This window comes from Lolium rigidum, chromosome 7, assembly GCF_022539505.1.
Source record: "Lolium rigidum isolate FL_2022 chromosome 7, APGP_CSIRO_Lrig_0.1, whole genome shotgun sequence".
NCBI classification, from domain to species: Eukaryota; Viridiplantae; Streptophyta; class Magnoliopsida; order Poales; family Poaceae; genus Lolium; species Lolium rigidum.
In genome coordinates this window covers 87,365,367-87,380,390 of record NC_061514.1, presented here as the reverse complement: position 1 = coordinate 87,380,390, position 15,024 = coordinate 87,365,367, and the positions used below count along the sequence as shown (strand labels likewise).

Genomic DNA, 15,024 nt, shown 5'->3' with positions numbered 1-15,024 from the left:
TGGATCACATCACGCTGGTCTTATTCAAAGTTGACAGCGATGAGTACAGCAATGTTCTCGAGTTCCTGTGAAAACTCTCCTGAGTATGGTTATGTAGTACGTGTTGTTAACGTGTACACCTACGCTAGATTATCCGAGAAACTTACTGACATGCGTCAGTTAGTCCACCAACGACCTCGGCGCCATCGATCCGAAAGCGAGCAGTGCCGCGGGTCGGCCTCCCAGCGTAACGGCCGGCCTCTCGATCTGACTCGAGAGCGACCTCTTCAACTACGCGCGTACGTATAGTAGTAGTCAAATCAAAGAATGAAGCACGTAGCTAGAGTGGATGTACTTGTTTGATTTGTTCCTTCTGTTTACGCAATGAATGAATCGATCTCCAGCAGGAGGGCTAACCTGTTGCTTTGAAGTTGAAACTTCATCTTCGAAGCTGGAATTCTTTAGTCCTTTAATTTTTATAAGCAAGAATCATCATCTTGAGTGCCTTGCATACTCAAAAACAAGCAAGAGATGAGCGCATTATTACAAATTAAAAGAAATGTAATTTTCCATATTTCTAGTTACGTACTTAAGGAGTTATTAAGGCGACGAAGAATAAAACTATTACAATTTTTTTCTTTTCCTAGTTCTTCTTCCAAGCGCAGGATAACCCCAAAAGGTTCTGGTTTTTTTTTCTATCAATGGGGGCTTTCCCTTCACCGCCTCTATGTGTGTTGGGCGGTTGGGTAGCAAGGGTCGGAGAAGGGCAATCACTCGTTCTAAAACCAACATTCTTAATTTTAAGATCAAAGAGTCGGACGGAAAAATGGGAGACCTCCCCATTCCGATATGTATTCCAATAGATATGGCTATTTTAAATCCAATACTAGAAACAAAATTAGCGTACTAGAGAATGTGAGAGAATATTAGTGTGGGGTAGTCTACATGCAAATATTCTCTGGATATGCAAATCTTAAAGCGCACACAGTGAATTTGATGGTTGATATGTGCACTGGAGGCCCCGTGCACGCAACAATCGCCACTCTCTTAGCTTTGGTGCAACCATCAGCTACATCCCTCTTGTTTTTCCCCAATCCACTGGGACCACGTCCCCGCCCCTCTCCTCTCAACCCACTCTGTCTCCGGCAATCTTGATTGATTCTGGCAAGCCAATGCCCCGTCGACCATCTCCCTACCACCCCCTCCTCCTCCTTTACAGATCCCATGGCGGAGCCCCACTGAAACCCTAACCTACCCAAACCCTAGCACCACAAGATCCCACCCAACCCACCCCCTCCAATCACTTGTGTGCAAATAATAATAATAATAATAATAATAATAAAAGTAATTAAGAGAGAGAATCAACATGGTAAAATACATACAAACTCACTAAACAGTTTTAACTTCAATCAATTTACATCACTTACATACCGAACTCAATGTCACATCCTTTGTTTATTCTTTACAAGCATGGATCGATCGATCCCCATGCATGTCTCTTTGCAAACGCACACATAACCTGGCCAAGCTCGATCCAAAGACGTGTGTCCAAGCGGAGACATGCCGTTCTCTCGCTAAAACCAGCTTACTAGTTAACCCCACCTGTGCCTCTTAACTAACGGTCAGCTGCGGGAACCCCAACGTCGGGTGCGGCGACAGGGGAGACAGAAGCGGCATTCCTCCGAGCAACACCTCCCAGTACTGATCCCAGCCGGAGCTCGATGGCGTCGGAGGAAAACCTCCCTCCGGCGTCGTAGCCGCCGATGTCACGGTCGAAGATGCTGTCCACGTCGACATGGACGAGGGCGTGTCCGACAACACCTGGGCGGACGACGGCGACGGCGCCTCGGTCTTGACGGCGGCCTTGTTTATTACCACTCCCATCACCTCTACATCGGGCTCCTCCTCCTCCTGGGATCTCTTCCGTTTGTTCGTTGCGCCGGCGGCGGCCTGGGACGCGGGAGCGGGAGGCGCCCGGAGCTCGGCGCCGCGACTGGCGACATCGTTGGGGAAATTGAGAATGGCTTTCGCGCCGCGCATCCGGAACGCGGCACGGTCGTAAGCGTGCGCGGCCTCCTTCGATGTGTCGTAGGTGCCGAGCCACACGCGGGAGCCCCGTCGCTTCGGGTCTCGGATCTCCGCCGCGTACTTGCCCCATGGCCGCTGCCGCACGCCGCGGTACTTGCGGAAGTCCTCCGCGGCCGCTGCTGGAGGCGGTGGTGCAACCGCCGCAGCCCACCCGAACGAGCCCGGACCGGCCGGCACGGAGATGCTCAGCGACGGTGGTACCCTCAGAGCCACAGGAGATGGCTCGCCGCCGAACTGTATCATCATCACCGGCGCCGGTGCGGCCAGCTCCGGCGGTCGGAACGCTGCCGTCTCGACCCTGGACGCAGAGGAGTTCACGTACTCCCGTGGCAGGTCTATGTACCCCTGCATCTGCTGCTGCTCCAGGTGCTGCGGGAAGAACGACATGGGCTGGTACGGTTCCACCGTGGAAGGTGGCGGCAGCACGGGGAAGCTGACGTCGTCGCAAAATGGGGCCTGGTGGCTAGCCGCCGTCGCCGGGAAGCAGCCGTCGGTTCCGAGTAGGTGCTGGCGGATGAGAGCCAAATCGAAGTCGTCGACTTCTCCAGTGAACTCCATGTTGCTTACGGGCGGGCGGCGCCTCTCGTTTGCGTGTTTGTTTGCAGGTGTGTTCTGCTCTGGTGAACTGAGGACAAAACCAGGTTGATGGTGTACGTATTTATAGGCCAGAGGAAAACGATGACGTCAGACGACAAGGTCGAGGATCATCTGCCATTTGATTTGACCAGAATCTCGTCGTGTAACCTTGATTGGGAATGGTTTCATCGTTCATAGTACGTGCTGCTCTACTGCCAACTGCCAAGCACAATACTGGAATATAGGATTTGGCACTCAATCCTTTTCACTCAAGTTACCCATTTTTATGTGATTTTTTAAAGAAAGGTTCAAATTTGCTGCGTTGCGATGTTTACAGCTGGTTAAACTTAGTACTCCCTTTCTCCCATGGAAGTTGTCTAAGGTTTGTCAAAATTTGGATGCATCTATATGCTATTTTGTGTCAAGGTACATCCAAATCTAGACAAATTCCGGAAACCTTTCATGGGGCTGAGGGAATACTTAGCTACTGTGAATCATGTTTATATTGTTGTCAGGCATGAAAAACTGATATTATGGATGTAAACAGGACATTTTCCAGTAGTGTCAACGGAGACCGCAGAGTAGGCGTGTAACCGATATCAACTTCGACCGAAAATTTCGTGTTCAAGAAAAGGAACAAAAATTTAATGTGACATGGAGAAAAGCTATTGGCGATGTCCAAAAAGGAGAGAGAGAGAGAGAGAGAGAGAGAGAGAGAGAGAGAGAGAGAGAGAGAGAGAGAGACGAAATTTTCGGTCCAAAAAATGCATACCAGCTTGCCGCCATGAAGTCAGGAACCATTGCATGTTTTTCTTACCTTCTTTTCTGAATAAATAGATAAATATGAACTCAACACCTATCGTATGCACGTGACCCAATCTTTTTTGACACGTGGCGTCAAAAGTTGAAAAATGGAAGGTTGCCATCCCTTCTTATGTTTAGGAAATTGGAACGATTATGTTGCGGTGTGTACGGACCAGATTTCTCACGTTCCTGGGATATGAATCCCGATAAATATTATGTATGGTTTCTCACTACATAGTCCTTAAAAGTAGAACTATTCTCATTTTCGAAGATATGATCTTTGTGGATCTCCAACGGTCGATCAAGAACCCCTAGTCTGCCGAGATAGATACTCCATCTGTTTCATAATTTGAACTAAACCATGACAAAAATTATTAAACAGAGAGAGTCATAAAACAGAGGTCAACCGGTAAGCCAGATTTGACCTTGCACCAACCGTTGATCTGGCTATGCGGCAGTAACATGTACTCATGTAGCTGTATGTGCACTCTGGGATTGCACCATCCTAGTTAATCAAGCAAATAATATAGTATCGTCTCCATCCATAAAAATATGTCTTAGATTTGTTTAAATTTGGACGTATATTGATTATATACGGAGGTAGCATTAGCATGGTTAGTATCAGAAAGTGTTCTTGGTTCCCAAACTCTAGTGTTTTCTTCGTACTAAAAAATAAAAAACATATTTTGAAGACTTAAAGATACTTGAAAATAATTCTGGATTTTTACACTGGTGTATCCTTTAAGCATGCAAAATCTCAACCCGAAATTATTGTTATTGTGGGCTAGACAAAAGATGGCAAAATCTAAGATTTTTGGAGATTGAAATACATACTCATATCTACACATTTGTTATTTTTGTGTGCGTAGCTCAGAAGACAAATTATTTGGATTTGATATTTTGCACAATGGTATACAACATTGCCTATATCTAGGTTTTTTTTTGAAACTCATAAATATGATTTCTTATTTTCGTAACAAAAAACTGGACCATTGATGTCCCATGTGCACTAAATCTCCACCCAGCAAGTAGTATCCATAATATCCAGGTGACTCTTATTATGAATTAAAAGAAGTAGTTGGTTAGTTACAGTATTCATAAGTTCTAAAAAATGGAGTACACGTTAAATTAATTTGGTTGAACTGTCTGATTTACTAGTACTAGCAGGGTTGGATCGGTCCGGAAAGTCAGGATTGGATTGCGGACTTGCAGTGATCAGAGCATCTCCAGTCGTGTTTCTCAAAAAGCATCCGCCACAAATGATTTGGGGCACGTTTGGGACCGCGCGGACAAAAAGAGACTAAAAATCTGTAAAAAAAGAGACTCTTTCCAGCTGCGTCCCTCAAACAGCGTCCAGATGCATGCATTTTAATAGAGCGGACCACCCCATGTGGGAAAAGTAGGTGAGAGAAAGTGTGGGAAAAGAGAATAACATGTGGGGAATAGGGACTACATGCATGCTTCTGGACACTATTTTGGTGTCCGGCGTCCCCGGATATAAAATGAGGCGCTATTTAATTTTGGGGGACACGACTGAAATGCATTTTTCTCCATTTCTTGTCCGCCGTCCCCCAAACGACTGGAGATGCTCTCAGCTCATTGAAAAGCTAGGCAGCAGCCATGACACTAGAACTAGAAAGGTATGCAGATTCCAGCGTGGATTCTGTTCTGTTGTGAAATGTATATGTGGATTGCCTAGCCCTTTCCATCAGTTCGGACTTTTGGTTCAAGTGGCTAGTGCATGAAGCTTAACATGGTATCAGAGCCCCAGGTCTCGAGTTCAAATCCTGGCTTTCACATGGTTTTCGCAATTAAGCCTAAAAATTGCTTGTTGCCCCCTCTTTAGCCACCGGCGATGCCCTGTTTCGGTGTGCTCTTCTTCTTTCACGTGTTGACTTTCTCTTCTCTCGTCACACGCGAGTGGGGGTGTTGTGAAATGTATATGTGCATTGCCTAGCCCTTTCCATCAGTTCGGACTTTTGGTTCAAGTGGCTAGTGCATGAAGCTTAACAGACTGTTCCTCTTGCGTACGTGCGCCGTGCACTTCTAGCCGCCTATCCATCCATACCCATCTATCCATATCATTTATCCATGCATGGCCATGATTTCTCATTCTGGTACAACCAGTCTATGCGTATTTCCTGGCCTTCTCGTCTACTAGCAGCAACCCAGTTTTAGTGATCGGTTGACAAACGGAACCTCTCGGTGAATTGGCCTGTACGGTTGTGGTGACCCGGCATACCACTGCATGGTGTAGTATGCAAGTCTGATATAACACCAATGAAACACCGTTCCACTAGTATTATATCGCTCAGAGTGGTACAACAGAAACATATGCGGGTCCAAGGCATGTCTATAGAATTACAACATTGACTCTTTTACATAAGATCATCACAGTCTCCTACTTTACAATGAGGTAAAACTGCAAATAAACTCCAGAAGAACGACTCGTGGTCTAATCCTAACACGAACTCTACTTGTAGAGTATTTAACTAGCTACAGAGGCTATGAATAGATTCTAGCTAAATAGGAGCTAAGTTTAGGAAGCTAGTTCCTTTCTATTGCTAATCTAGGTTTCTCCTTGTTGGATGTGGTATCGACTCCTCCGACGAGGTCCTGTTCCCTTGAAGTAGTTGTTGACTCCTCGATCTTCGAGTTGCCTTGTATATCCTCCTTTGATGCCTCCATATCTAAGCGGGGATTTAAGAGTGGGATGAGTACGAGCGTACTCAACAAGTTCATTATAGGAAAGAGGTGTTTAATGCACTAGCTACGGCATTAGACCGAGAAAGTCTAATACAAATGCAGGTTTTCATAACCATTTCTTCAAAAGGTTGCTTTTATTCGGAAGAACTATGTCCGTCGGCCTTCACCGGTTTACTAGAACTTCATGGAGCTCCTTTCCGGCCGCGTTCGCAGTTCCATATCCCGGAACAGGGAGTGACGAGTCACGATTCATTACACTCGCAGAGGTGTGTTGCTTTACCCATAAGAGATCTTAACCTTGGTGCCAACCGGGTGATCTTCCCGTCCACACTTCCTATGGTGTGAGGCCCGGTATAAGGTCTAGCCAATCATGTTCCTCCGCTACCTCGAACACCCACCCTTTGTTGCATACCCCGACCATGGGTCCTCGCCGGTCCCATTATTCCCACTCACGGGTGGACCCCGACCACGACAACAGTTTGGGACTCGTTAACCAAACTCCTTCGCCGGTAGCTGCAACCCATCATAGACCGCAATACCGTGGGGACTTAAGGCTTCCCCGACCAACCGCTTGTTCTTCGAGCGACAAGTGTCTACGGACTATGCCGTGGGGACTTAAGGCTTCCCCAGCCAACCGCTTGCCACTGACAGATACAAGTGTCTACGGTAAAGCGCATCCGTTGATGAACGAGAGGTGGAAACACTTTTGACTACTCCGTCCCACTCCGGATCTTATGGTTAACACGGGTATTACGGCACAAGAATCACTGGACGACATTTGTTGTTAATCCTAGATGGATATTAACCCTTGCAATGGAACCTCCACCATATCAACACAATCCATGGTTCCATTGCCCACCACATAGTCATATTCATAGTTATGAAAATAGTGGTTTTGCTTTTTATGCAATAGTGATAAACATAGTACTTTGCAAGTAATTTGGTAAAAATACTCAAATGACATGAGCAAGTGATGAACTTGCCTTTCTTGGCTGCAAGATTATGCGAGACAAGGTCTTCGATACGCAATAACCCCAAATTCTGAAATAGCATCATCGTCCGGTAAGGACGATGTTTAAAAGATTGGCAAGGATGCAATAATGCATAAATATGAGATGCAGTCGCTCTAAACGTGACCTAACCCCGATGATTTAGGATTAGTGAGTTGTATTGATTTGTTCAGGGTGTGTTGCACTTTTAGAGTGATTCACAAACAAGGTTCTTATTCAGGTGTGATTACTTGGTATTATAAACAGGTAGATAATAAGGCATAGTAATCAATTTAGCACACACAAGGAATGATAGTTGGTATAATGTTAATATGCAAAGAACAGGTTATCGAGTTTAATACTATATGGCATGGTTAATGATTGCTTGCTATATTCTTTAAAAGAATAACTTTTGAAGAACAAGTTTGTTAATAAAGAACAAGTAGGACAATTGGGTTTGTGGTTTCTATAATTTATTATGGTTCCAAGTAGTTTACGGAGTAAGTGTTAGATGGATCACAACATAGTGGGATTCATCAATAACTAGAACTTGTAGGGTTGAGTTAAGCCTAAGCATCCTAAGCAATTATTCATACAAAGTTGCCATCGGGACTGTTTTGATCTTATTGGTGATAGCTAGCTAGGGTTTATATGTCCTATAAGGCAGGGTTGATGATGATTCCTTATTTTCTTCAAAAGAATAACTTTTGAAGAACATACTTCTTAATTAATAAGAAGTATTACAATTAAGGTTGAGGTTGTCTAGTTTTTGTTATTGGATTCACTAAGTAAGGAATGGTGGTTTCCTAAATAGGATGTTTAATAATTATCTCACACTAATAGAGTTTGGTGGAACAGGGTTATGTAAAGTAAAATAGTAGGTGTGGTTGCTATTAGGGTTCATCACAATGGTGTGATGCTGAATAGGAATGAATAAGGATGATGGCTTTGGTAATAGGATCTAGGGTTTACATTTGGTTGACTCTACTTGATTATCTAGGTCTGATGAAGATGAACACATGGGATACCCATATTTTATGTGGATTTGAACAAGTATTTAGTTGCTAAATATGAATCTATGTTTATTGGTGAAGTAACATGATCACATGTTACTTAGGTTTAAATTTGGGAACAATTTAGGGTTCATAAGAAGTAATGGATCTAGGGTTAAATGGCATTAGAGTTTTAGGATTACACATGAAATGATGAGGTTATCACTTTGTTTCAATGGAATTAGGGTTTCCTAATTACCCTATAATTCTTGGATTAATAACTTCATTAATAAAGTTGAAGTTATTAATAACTTTGAAATTAAAATAATATTGGATTTGTCCTTTTATTATTTTTAAAGAATTAATAATTAAGGTAATTTATTAATTAGGGTTTAAAATCCTCCTAATAAGGATTTAATAAGTTAATAGAAAAGGAAAATTAATTTTAATGATTTCCTTAATTACTTACTTGGTTTTTATTTATTTTATGAAGTTTTCCTAATTATTGAATTTTAATTGAATTTAGAATTAAAATTAAAGGCTTTAATAACAAGTATAAAATAATTAAATTTTTATTAAAAATAAAAATTTCATATTATATTTTTATTGGATAGAGTTTACTTTTCTATGAATTTTGTTGTATCATTTAATTTTTTCTGAGCTATATTGAATTTTATATGAGTTTGCAAAGTTGCGGTAATTAATGAATTTGAAATTAAAAGGAAATGGCTTAAACTACTATCTGTACCCGACTATGCCTACCCACCCGATCCAGCGGCCGGTGGGCCAATGCCACGTTGGCTGCCACGTGGTGCCATCGTGGCAACCAAGTGCACCACCGGCGGCCGGTCCAAGGACGGCGCCGGCGTTGGAGGGTTTCCGCGAGTGCGTGGGCGTGCTCAATCGAACAAGGACGACGAGGTGAACTGAATGGTGGTGGCGCCGCCTCTAAATGGTCGCCGGAACTTGGCCGGCGGCGAGACGGAGCGGCAGAGCTCGCGGTATGCATGGTACGGCGAAGCTAGAGGACGTAATCAAGCGGGCTAGGCGTGCTATGAGGGTCAGTGGCTCACCAGGAACACAACGGGCTTGACGGCTAGGCGAATGGAGGTCTGGTTCGCCGGAATTAATGGCGCCGGCCGTCGGAGGGAATGAGGTCGACAGCGTCGATTTAGGGCACGGCGACTTAATTCCTTGTGTGGGCTGACCTTGTCGAGGACGGTGATGCAGCTGGTGGACTCGGTTTGGCTCGGGGAGGCTTCCATCGCCGGCGACGATGGGTACTGGCGGAGCCAGGGTTTCGGTTCTGGGGAGAATTGAGACGAGGAGGAAGAAACGAGCAGCTAGGGTTCGCCCAGGGTTTTATACTGCGCGGTGGAGCACGCCACGCCACACCATCAAGGAAGGAGGAGGCGCCAGCGCGAGGGAGAAGCGACGCACGGCTTCGCGGTGGCCTCCAGCTCTCGGAGAGGATGAGGACGACCCCCTCCCGTTGTTTTTTTTTTTAGCGAAGGGGTATCGTGGGCTGCGGTTTGGTGATGGTCTGGGCCAAGTGTTGGGCTGCTCCTGGGCTCTGGTGCTGGGCTGCGGTGGCCAGGTGAGCTTCTCTCTATTTTTTTTTTCTATTTTCTGTTTTCAATTCTGTTTTATGATTATTGTTTTAATTCAAATTTAAATTATGTGATACCATGCAGGTATCAAATAATTTGAATTTCAGTAGGATTATTAAAGAATGAATGCTCTCCTGCATTGTTTTTGGGATAAACATTTAATATATGTGAGCTACATTGCAAACTTTTATGGATCATGATTTTATGCACTCATTTTAGTTTTCTTTTCCTTGTGTAATCAACTCTGTTTGAAATTATTAGAATTGATAATTTCTACTCTAAGTGTTTTAGAGTTTATCATTAGGGTTTGGTCTCCCAATTGAGAATCTAGCCTCTTACATATGATTTTAGGTGAACCTTATTTATTAGGGTTTTATCATTTCTAGTACAACCCCCTTGTTAAGTTTAATACTATCACTACATTAGAAAGTATCTCAGTAGGGATTGTTTCCATCATGGTTTATCTTGGTTACAAAGATAAATGGTTGATCACTACATATGGTTTACTTATAGGATTTAGCATTAGGTGGCTCTTATGTTTTATAATTGAGACATTGTATTTAATTAATGAACCATCAGGGTTCTAGTGATATTTACCTAATGGCAATTGGTTTAAATCTCAATTATGGTCTAGGTTTATATTGTGATCACCATAGTGATACTCAAACTAGGGTTGAGGTTTAATTCTAGGTTATAGAGGTGAGATGGCACCATATTGCATGTGCTAGGGTTAATCTCCCCTAACCATGATAAGGTGGTGGCTTTATTAACATTTTATGTTCTCCCATAGTTATTAAGATATTGAGAATTAGTTTTATTTGATTCCACTATGGTTATCCTTAATCCATTGTTAAAGTAACTAAAGTAGATATGGTTCTTTTTATAGTTAACTTTGGTTCTAATGATGAATAGTTTCTCATCATATAAAGTATAGAGTTTTACTCTAAAGTTTTCTTGGGTCCTTTAATTGAGGAATATAGATGTGCTAGAGTTCTACTTATGATCACCAAGTGATTCACAAGTTAAGGTTGGGGTATAAGCCTGGTTTTGATGACTAGTGATCTCTCTATGATTTAATGTGGTGAATGATATTTACTTATCTTATTAGGATTATCTTATCCTCACATATCGCAAGAGCATGATCATGGTTAGACATGATCAACTTGTTCTTGATATCATTACCCCAAGTTCTAAGGGTTTATAATCATTACCCAATTTATAATGATCAAGGTTTGGCTTCTTAAGGTATCTCTCATTAAATAGGTTTCTCATTCCCATGATCAAGCATTGCCTTGATCAACTAGGTATAGTACTTCTTCTATACTATCTTGAGTGGACATGGCTATGGTTATCTCAATAAATTATATCCCAGGAGAATTCCTGAGGTAATTACTTAGAGTTCTCTCAAGGATTGATGGCTTAACCACTTGAATATATAATAGGTCTCTCCCTTGAATCCAAGTGTTTCCTCAACTAACTTGAGGGTAACACCATAGCTTGAGTTCTCTCATACAGGAATAGTTATTCTAGGGTTTATGGTGTACTCCTAATATTTACTTAGGTATCTAGGCTAAGATTCCACTTGGTTAAATTAGTTGGATTAGTCTCCTCCCTATTTCATCAACTCATGGATGTCATCTTATTCCATGTGATATTAGGTTATCACACCACTCCAAGGGAAATGATTAATCTCCTAATACTTTAGTTCAAAGGTTGTCCTTGATTCTTAATTAGGTAAAGCTAAAGTTAGGATAAATGGTCTCTCTCATCTGGGAAGGAATTCAATGATAACCTAAGGTTACTATCCAAAGGTAATAATGTGGTCACCAATGTCTATGGTTAACATAAATGGATTCTCTCTCTAGGAATTGTCTGGAATAATATCCTAGGGTTCCTATTAAAGGTGATGGTTTGAATACATGGATGTATATCCAAGGTTTAGTTCAAGGTTTAACATTGACCCTCAAATAAGTAACATAGAACTCTCACTTCTCTGGGTTGAATGTATAATAATTTTGAAATAGAGGAGAATTATATTCCTTAGTAAGATCTCCTTGTCTTGTTTCCAAAATTAAAGTAGAATGGGTATCATAGGGTTTATGGTAGGATCATGGATTAGTTTTAGGACATGGAGAAGGTAAGTGAAGAATAGTTTCTCCAGTTTATGTTACTTGATTTGTGATTGAATAAATGTTCTTAGGTTATGGCAATGGTTACCATATTATGATCTGTTGTATGATCAAGTAGTTGCTCATTGAGTAAAGTGTTATTGTGTTGATTCTAAGTTCCATTTGATCTAACCCCTTAGATCAATTCATCTCTTCCCTCAACAAGGTTTTAACAAAGTCACATTGAGGTTTATAGCGCTTGACTTGATGAGCTACTTCAAATCCACCAAGGTCAAGTGAAACTTCGAGCTATCTTGTGATTGTTTTACTTTAAAGCGCGAAAATTCCCCAGATTTTCTATGCATGAATGCAATGCACACATCTGTTTCCTCTATTTTTGTAACCCCATTACCTGGGATATTACAGTCTCTACCCCTTAAACTAAACTTCATCCTCGAAGTTTGAACTCTCTCACGTTTCGGAATGTGGATCTGACTTGTGCAGACCAAATCTTTTCTCAGACTCCGTATTGATCTCACTAGATATAATTGAATATATATCCCTTGTCCAGATTCTTCCTGGAATCCATTAGGGTTTGTCTCTGAACCATGGTTCTTACTTTGATTCTTTGATTTCTTCCAACTCTATAAGCTTGTTTTCTTTCTTATTGAAGATTCAATGATTAGGTCTTATTCTGGTGCTGCTAGTCTTAACTGAAGACTAGTTTTATAATTAACTCCTAATTGATAAACAGGTCTTTGTTTTCCCTTACTACCAAAACTGCAATAATGGTACTTGGTAAGGTACTAAACATGGAATGGTCGTGATAGTTTATTTTCCTAAGAATGGATTAGACTAATTTAGTCCATCCAATCATGGTTTATAGGTGATACCTAAAACTATTTTGGTTATTTAGGTTCCATGAAAGGAATCATTCTATTAGTCTTTGGTATTGGTATGTTCAATCTTCTTCTGTCTTTGGCCTTTTTGAGCTATATTTGGTCTATGTTATTTCCTTCATTCAACTTCATTATCCTTAGCTTACTTGAGCTTTCGTACTTCTGAGTAAATATTACTCACTTTCTCAAGTTATAGTCCACTTCTTACTTCCTCGAGGTATGAACCTCGGCTTCAGTCCGACATCCTTCGAAAGTAATGTCCAAAATCTTATGAAAATAAGATAGACTTCCTCTCAGTTCAGACCCTCATCATCCTTCTTGCTTAAAACATTGAGTTATCGTACATCCAACTCAATCTTTACTCTACCCCTTAGAGTTTTCTTATGGTCTTCAACTCCTTTTCTTCCAACTATTGGACTTATGATTAGAATATTGGTATAGGTCTTGTTTATGATTTATATTCCTCTAAGGTTTTGCGAAGAAACTTTGTGGTGTATCCACTCAATCGTGGACATCCAACATGAATCCTTTGACTAAATGTTTATAGGTCTAAATTATTTGACTGGCAAAATTTTATTTGTTCACATACTTTTGTTACAACTAATTAAATCGTGGACTATTTGTAATACCAACTGATACCAGCTGTGGTTATTATACCAACTGTGGCTATTTGATATCTAAAAATGTACTCTATTATAGATTTTGATCAACTGTATGAGACATCTTCTACTCTATCTCGCAGAATTGATCCTATACCAATTGTGGTCTTCTGATATCGACTATGGTCTTCTTATGTCTGCTATGATTTCATATATCACCTTCCTTCATTCAGGGTTTATTTTGCAAGAAAACCACTAGCTGACACTATGATTATAGTATCCTAAGTGATTTCCCATGCATTCCCTCTTCCATAATGACTATAGTTCTACTTCTACTACTCCACAGTCATCATATTTCTCACCTTCATGCTTCTTATGTACTAAAGTACTCCTCTATTGAGGTAAAGCATGAGTTTTGGTTGGTACTATCTTCAGAGTATTGTGGTTACTTCCCACAACTTTGCTTCCTGTCTCCGATGAACTTTCATCTTGTCTTCGGAATCTCCAGAATTCGTCGCTTCCTCACACGAATACTATTACCCTCTAGATCTATAGCATCAAGTAAGAACTTGATATTGCAACATGCATTTGCATATCAAGGTCAAACTTCATGTATGGATCTAGTCAAACAATGAAAATCCAATAAAAATCCAAGAAGATTCAGCTTTGTGCTTATAATACATATCATCATAAGCCCGAATATAATAGTTGAGTAAGACATCTCTAAACATCGGGCTCGATGTGTAGTATATAACACCACATAATATAGGTTTATATTGTGATACTTAGCACGAATATATGGAATTCTACTATTTGTCTCAACATTTACCTTAATTGCACATTTGCAATGAGATAAACTTGAAACAAAGTGGTCTAGGATAGTTAGGGTTAACCTAGTTTTGTTTGGAAGTACTACTTAACTTTCATTTTATTGAGGACCATCTCACATGATATGTCTAGGTTCTAACATTTCTACTCTAAACACATAACTATGTAAATATAGCTCCTATACTTCCAAGTGTTTCTATCCTAAGACTATGGTCATGATGTGCTTGGCACACTTCTTATTGTTTTGGAACACAATTCTTGCACTATTGTTTTGCACTTGGCTTCTTATTGTAATCCTCTTAATTAATTATGAGGTTCTAGTCCATCACATAATGATTCTCGGGTGAATCATATATGATTTCTATTTCTACCATGTAAGTAGGTATATATTATTCCTATCCCTCTTCCTTTCCTCCCATGATTGACTCATCATGGTTTATACAACCTCATATAACTTATATTCATTCCTTACTATCAATTGTTTCACATGTCTAGATAATTTTACTTACTCATTACTTATCTTGGTCTACATCTTCTATTCGGATATCTTAATTACCTTCATCTTTTGATATTACTCCAATTACAGGTCTGGACATATCTTACTTGACCATAACATGTGTTGGTACACATCTTCCAATAGGATATCTTCCTTATGGTTGTATCCTCTCTTTGGACTACCATGTATTGTATACCAACTGGGGTCTACTCATCTATTGTTTAAGGACTTCACGGTGTACTACATGTTTGGGATTAGCTAACTAACTTTATTTTATCTTGGTAAGCTAGATAAGAAATGTTGACTCAAGTGTGTCAGGATTATTCTCAAGTGAATATCCATCTCAAGTC

General features: G+C 41.0%; 1 protein-coding gene across 1 annotated transcript; it reads right to left on the bottom strand.

The window, feature by feature from the left end:
• Positions 1–1,590: 1,590 nt before the first annotated feature.
• LOC124670197 (ethylene-responsive transcription factor ERF105-like) lies at positions 1,591–2,625 on the bottom strand. The gene has a single exon (XM_047206708.1). The coding sequence runs from the start codon at positions 2,623–2,625 to the stop codon at positions 1,591–1,593; it is 1,035 nt and encodes a 344-aa protein (XP_047062664.1).
• Between the last annotated feature and the right edge of the window lie 12,399 nt (positions 2,626–15,024).